This window comes from Chrysochloris asiatica, unplaced genomic scaffold, assembly GCF_000296735.1.
Source record: "Chrysochloris asiatica unplaced genomic scaffold, ChrAsi1.0 scaffold00002, whole genome shotgun sequence".
NCBI lineage: Eukaryota > Metazoa > Chordata > Mammalia > Afrosoricida > Chrysochloridae > Chrysochloris > Chrysochloris asiatica.
Window position 1 is genome coordinate 34,925,435 of NW_006408520.1, and position 7,124 is coordinate 34,932,558.

Genomic DNA, 7,124 nt, shown 5'->3' on the forward strand with positions numbered 1-7,124 from the left:
TATATAGTACATTGACCACATGTATCTGGTAGTAATAAATGAAGAGGTGCAAGGTGAAAATAATGCTGCCAGTGATGGTTATGCATCATCTTAACTGGGCCATGATTTTCAGTGATTTGGCAGCTATGCAGTGATGAAACGTTAACAGATTTATAAGGATGAGTCCTGGTGTGGCGCTGGGGGTTACTGCGCCAGACTGCAAGGCCATTTGAACTGCAGGGTTGGTGATTCAAGCTCACCAGCTGCTCCTTGGAAACCCTATACAGGGTCGCTATGGGTTAGAGCCGACTTGATGGCACTTCACAACAACAAACCATCTTGTTAGGTTTTGTGGTCTAATGTGGTCACCCTCCAGTTTTGCATAATGCTGATTTTCACATACTGATGTGATCTGTTGAACCTAACCATGTCAATAAGTAAGGAATGGGTGAATTTACACCAAACAGTTAGTACTGGATAACCTATATGGACTAAGGTATTTCTCCAGAATAAATGTAATCTTAGATTTCATCCCGTATTTATCTAATTAAAGTGTTAACTTGATCTAATCACACATATCATTGTTGTATGTACAGTAATATATTTTAAAGGAGCCCTTGTAGTGTAGTGGATCATGAGTTGGGCTGCAAACTACAAGGTTAGTACTTCAAATCTGCCAGTTGCTTCATGGGAGAAAGATGAGGCTTTCTGCTCTTGTAAAGATGTGCAGCCTTGGAAACCGTATATAGGATTGCTATAAGTTGTAATCAATTTGACAGCACTTAGCCACCACCACCAATACACTTATTTAAAGGCTTTGAAAACAAAAGCAAAAACATTAACATATTAGATCTTTAATGTGAATTTCAAACTAGTCAGTGTAAGCCTATTTTGTAACTCAAGATACTTCATTTTTTGTCTTAATTTGGATTGACAAATAGAGTTGACAATTGTTTGCCTTCTCATAATGCATAATTTTCTTGTAGTATTCCCTTTAAGAGGCATATGAAAAATGATAGCTGTATGGATTTACAGTTGTAAAAGCCATACAGCTGATGCATTCCACACTCTAGTCTTAAAATTTGGGGCTGGCTTCTGTGCATACTATAATAGTTTTTACCATTCTTAACTGCAAACAATATTTGCTCTATTATAATTGAAAAAATACTTATTTTTTAGGCAATCGTTTTCTTTAATAGATAATATTTTCAAATCTTTCTCACAATTTCTTCATTTTTATTTGGAAATTTATATATACAAAATACTTAACATTTGGGATTAATTAAAAGTAAGCACTTCATTTTTAAATGTTGGCAAGTCAGTTCTGACTCATAGTGATGCTGTATAGGGACTTCTGCTGTGGTGCTGTAGGATCAGCACTGGACTGCAAATCACAAGGTCAGCAGTTCAAACCCACCAGCTGCTCCTCGGAAACCCTATACAGAGTCACTGTGAGTCAGATCTGCCTCAGTGGCACTTAACAACGACAGGTTTTCTGAGGAATGGCTGGTGTATTTGAACCACCAACTTGTGGTTAGCTGTCCAGTGTTCATTCTACAGCGTCACATCAGAACTCCAGTAAACATTTCATACCTAATATAATCCTTATGGGGAGTGTGGTGACTTTGTACAATAAGCATTGGACTGTGAACCACAAAGTTGGCAGTTTGAGCTCACTAGTCATTTCATGGGAGAAAATAAGGCTTTTTGCTTCAACAAATATTTTCAGCCTCAAAAACCTTACTCATAATCCCTGTGAGTCAGAACTTACTCAACAGCACTTAACAACAATAACGTAATCACTAAATTAAGTATTAAATAGGTAGTCTGTTTTATAGTAAATACAAAAATATTATGATGAACATTTTAGCAAAAATAAAAATATAAGTAGTTCCTATAAAGAAAATCTCTGCTACCTAGAAGCCTCATGTCTCTTTCTCAGAAAAGCAGTTAAAATCTAAAAACGTGGGAGAAGCCAATAAAAAACTTCTCCCTCATGATGATACCCAAGGAGCCCTGGTAGTATAGTAGATGACGAGTTAGGCTGCTAACTGCAAGGTCAGCAGTTCGGCTTTACCAGCTGCTCAGCGGGAGATAGATGAGGCTTTGTGTTCACAGCCTCAGAAACCCTATCTAGGGTTGCTATGAGATAAAACTGACTCCAGGGCACATAACCACCAATCCCACCAATGCTGACACCCAGATGACTCAAAATCATCTTACAAAAAAGAAGATAAATGGCATCTGACTTTGAACCCATCTCTATGTTGCCTATACCTTCCTTGAGACAAAGTTAATGACTCCTTCCTCATGGCACTTTACCCATATGCCTTTATTGCACCTGTCATGCTGTTTTGTAATCTATCTGTAAATTCCTAGAAGTAGAGACCATGTTAATTTATCTTAATTTCTTCAGAGTATAAGACATAGATGTAAACAAATATTTGCTTTAGTAATGTATAAATTCTACAAAGGTAGACATTGTTGTCTTATTTATTTAACTGTTGCATCTCTAGGGCCTAGAATAATGCTTAGCACAGAATTGGTATCTAATCGATATTTATGGAAAGAGTCAATAGACAAATGAATCCATAAAGGAATGGAGGGACTTTAAATCTTTATGAAAAATGTCTATAGCACAGTGAAAGAAAACTTAGGAAAGTTTGAATAGAAATTATTTCTCATTTTATCTCTGGTTTACAGAATGATAAAGTCTCGGCCTCTGGATTATACCTTTGTTCCTCGAACGTGGATTTTCCCTGCTGAATATACTCAATTTCAGAATTATGTGAAAGAATTGAAGAAAAAACGGAAACAGAAAACTTTTATAGTGAAACCAGCTAATGGTGCAATGGGTCATGGGTAGGTTTATTTTCCTGTAATATTCAAACAAAAAACCTAAAGAAAGAATAAATGTGAACAATTGCTCACAGCTGCATACCAATATTAAAAATTACAAAAAAAATGTTTCCAACTTTTGGTATTATGAATCTAAATATTTAATGAGATTGTTCCATAGGCTTTGGTAATTAAAATTACAAGTTAAGTCAACAACAACATCAACAACAAAAAGTTAAGCCAACAGGTTGTGAGACTTTGAGATCTTAGAAGGTAGGAAAAAAGAGTTTCCTAATGTTTTTACACTTAAGACTTGCATTTATAATTTTAGAGAATCATATTAGTTGATATGGAGCTAAATTAGCTTGGAGAAAGCTAGCAATATTGAAGAAAACTATGTATTTCACTTGCTTAAATTTTTTTATTCTTTATGTAACCATGGTAATTAGACTGAAAATGAGTAGTACATTTTTTTAATCTGAGGTGTTGATAAAAATTAGTTATATTAGTTTAGATTAGAATGTGAAACTTAATCTTCCTGTTTCCTTTTTCTTGCTTATGTTTAGTGAATTTTCTGCACTGCTTTCTTCAAAGAAACTATTGCTGAGGTTGCTTTTAATTAAAAAGTCATGAAGACATGAATCATTTTAATCTTTGATTTAAAATGTGCTGAGAAGAAAGATATTTGGAAATGTAATTTATTGTTCAACAAATTTCTTTGAACGTTTATTCTTGAGCTAATAATTTTATCATACATTATTTTAAATTGTGGTTTAGTCATTTAATAATAAGCTACCACTAATATTAGTAGGAATTTTATGGTGATTAATTTGAAGTCCTGGTGTGGTGCTGTGGGATAAAGCACTGGACTGCAAGGTCAGGTTGAGCCACAAGGTCGGTGGTTCACACTCACTAGTGGTGGTGGTGGTTATGTGCTGTGGAGTCGGTTCATAGTGACCCTGTACAGGGTTTCCGAGGCTGTAAATCTTTATGGAAGCAGAAAGCCTCATCTTTCTCCCATGGAGCAGCTAGTGGTTTGAAACTGCTGACCTTGAGGTTAGCAGCCCGATTCATAACCACTACGCTACCAGAGCTCCTTACACTCACTACTAGTAGCTCCTTCGAAATCCTCTACTGGCTTGTTATGAGTTTGGAACCAACTTGATGACACTTAACAACTACAATATTAAATGTGTTGTTGGGTTTCTGTGTGTTAGTACTAAAGGACATTTTGTAATGGAATATAGCTGATGTTTATAGTTTTAATGTTAAAACATTCATATTAAGCAAAGCAACTTTCTGTCATGAATGTTTGCTTTGGATAAGAAGTATTCTTATTTGTTTTGATGTCAATTATAAAAAATAAGTGGAAAGGCAGATAATTGGAAGAGCATTCTGTGTGGCCAGGGCTTTTTATTAGTACAGTAGTACATGGGTAAAGAACCTCTTTCTCCTTTGTTTGCTATATCTGTTTATGTGCTGATCTTCTGTCTAGATGACTATTCATTATTGAAAAGGTGATAGTAAAGTTTCTCTTATTGAAGTATCTATTCCCTCAGTTTTGTCAGTTTTTTGCTCGATATATATTTGGATTCTTGTTCTTAGGTTCATTTATATATGTTGATAATTGTTGCATCTTCTTGATTTTTTTTTTTTATAGGTTGACTTTTTTTTCTTTTTTTAATGTTTTATTGTGAATTATGTGATAGTTTACATGGGAGAACATTAGTTTTACATTCATTCTATCATATATTGTCTCATTGCCATGGTTACAATCCCCTCCATGCAATCCTTCCCCCGTACCCCCCAGGTCTTCAGCACACAGTCGCTCTCCCTCTCTGGATCTAAAGTCTCCAGCTGCTCCATCGCTCCACGTCATCATCTCTGGCTCCATTTCAAGCATCACTGCTTCTCTGGGTAGGGTCCTGCTCTCTGCTCTTCTCCCTTGATGGTCCCAGGGACCTCCACTCCTAGACTGAAAAGTTAATCACTCAGCTCCTTGCTATAAAACGTCTACCTTTACATTTCCAACCCTCACAATCAGTCCTGATAACAATTATTCAATATTGTATCACAAGAGACCCGTCTGCATTTCATTGTATCAGCCCTGCCTAGACAGATTGAATACTACTCACTGGAGACTCTACATTCCTCCATGCCCTCTGGATCTAGGTTCCCTCTTGAAAGCCAGTCACTTCTTGCCCCCCACCCCCACCCCCCATTTTGGGTAGCCAATGTCCAAGTTGCCCATCCCTGTCTACTCTTGTGTGTGGAGGGTGTGGGAATGGTTCTTGCTGTAAGTACTTGTTCCCTCTTTTGAGCTACTGCTTCCATAGGTGTAGGTCAAGTTCATCAAATTGTATGAGAATACTTTTTTTTCCCCTCTTCTTTTTACTTCTGGTTGATATAGATTGATTTTTAAAAATCTTTGTTTCTTATAACAATTTTTGTCTTGAAGTCCATTTCCCCCCATGCTGGTTGTGTATCCATTTTAGCTCTTTTTGATTATTGTTTGCATGGGATATCTCTTCTGTTCTTTCGGTTTCAACCTATTTGTGTATTTGGATTTGAGTGAGGCTTTTATATACAGCATATGGTTGCCGTATACGTTTCTTTATCAATTCTACCAAAGTCTGTTTTTCCATTGGAGAGTGTAGACCACTTACATTTGATGTTAAGCACCCTGGTAGTACAAAGGTTAGTTGGAAATCTGCTTGTAAGGAGGTCAGCAGTTTGAACCCACTAGTGGGAAAAAGAACTGGCAATCTGTTCCCATACAGACTGTTGTTACATACTGTGGAGTTGGTTTGGACTCATAGTGACCCTGCACAGGGTTTTTGAGGCTGCAGATCTTTATGGGATCAGAAAGCCTCATCTTTCTACGGCTTGGGAAATGATATGGGCATTTCACTCTGTCTGTAGCATCACTATCCATCACTCGCCTGTCAGTTTGCCATTTGGTAATCTGTGTTGCTGTGATTCTGGAAGCTATGCCACCAGTACTTTAAATAAATACCAACAGGGCCACCCATGATGGATAGGTTTCAACTGAGCTTCCAGACAAAGAATAGGAAGAAGGAGAGAGAGACTACTTCCAAATATCTTGTCACTGAAGATCTTAGCAGTGGAACATTGTCAGCACCAGAATATTGAATATAGAAGCATGATGAAGAACACCATAATATTATCAGATATGGTGCCTGAAAATGAGCCCCACAGGTGGAAAGACACTTAAAATACAACTAGGGAAGAGCTGCCTCCTGAAAGAGTTGACTGTGATGATGCAATAGAGTAAAGCTTTTGAGACCGTCATTTGCTGATGGGGCAAAACGCAAAATGAGGAGAAAAAGCTGTAAACAACCATCAACAATCAGAACATGGAATGTATGAAGTATGAATCTAAGAAAACTGGAAGTTATCAAAAATGAAATGGAATGCATTAAGATAGATATCCTAGGCATTAGTGAACTGAAATGGATTGGTATTGAAATGGATTTGAATATGACAGTCACATGGTTTGTTATGCCAGGAATGATAAATTGAAGAGGAATGGCATCACATTCATCATCAAAAAGAACATATCAAGATCTGTCTTGAAGTACAATGCTGTCTGTGATAGGATCATATCTATACACCTACAAAGAAGATCAGTTAATACAACTTTTATTCAAATTTACATACCAACCACTCAAGCCAGTGATGATGAAATTGAAGATTTCTACCAACTTCTTTCATTTAAAATTGATCAAACCTGCAATCAGGATTTATTGATAATTACTGGTGATTGGAATGCAAAGGTTAGAAACACAGAGGAAGGCCTTGGTGGGAGAGATGATGCTGGATGACTAGGGTTAGTGTTAGGTATGAGGATTGGACTAGGGCTAGGAGTAAGGTTTGGTCTAGTATTTAGGGTTACAGTTAGGCTTATTTGTTTTTTTCTTTAATTATATTTGATTTCTTTATTTGGAACTTCTGTAATTGTATTATTCCCTCTTTTGGCTTAGTAATGTTTGTTGTTGTTGCAACTGTATCTCTGGTTCTCTATTTTCTGTCTTAAAGGCCTGTTTTACATTGAATACTTTTATATCTGGGTTGCATGTAGCTAATATTGTCCTGTATGTTTATCTCGGATTGTTGTTAGTTGTTTTTCTTCCCAAGAACTTCATTTAGTATGTTTTGTAAGCTTGATTTGTTTTTTCAAATTATTTTAATTTCTGTTTATCTGAAAATGACCTAATTTCACCATCATATTTGGTAGATGGTTTCGCTGGGCATATATGGTTTTTGGTTGGCAATTTTTTCTTTCA

General features: G+C 36.4%; 1 protein-coding gene across 1 annotated transcript in view; it reads left to right on the plus strand.

The window, feature by feature from the left end:
- TTLL7 (tubulin tyrosine ligase-like family, member 7) overlaps nt 1–7,124 on the plus strand; it is a 141,043-nt gene that overhangs the window by 14,542 nt on the left and 119,377 nt on the right. Inside the window, exon 5 of the mRNA XM_006831010.1 lies at nt 2,683–2,841. Within this exon, the coding sequence (XP_006831073.1) occupies nt 2,683–2,841 (159 nt within the window). The remainder of the gene's footprint in view (nt 1–2,682; nt 2,842–7,124) is intronic.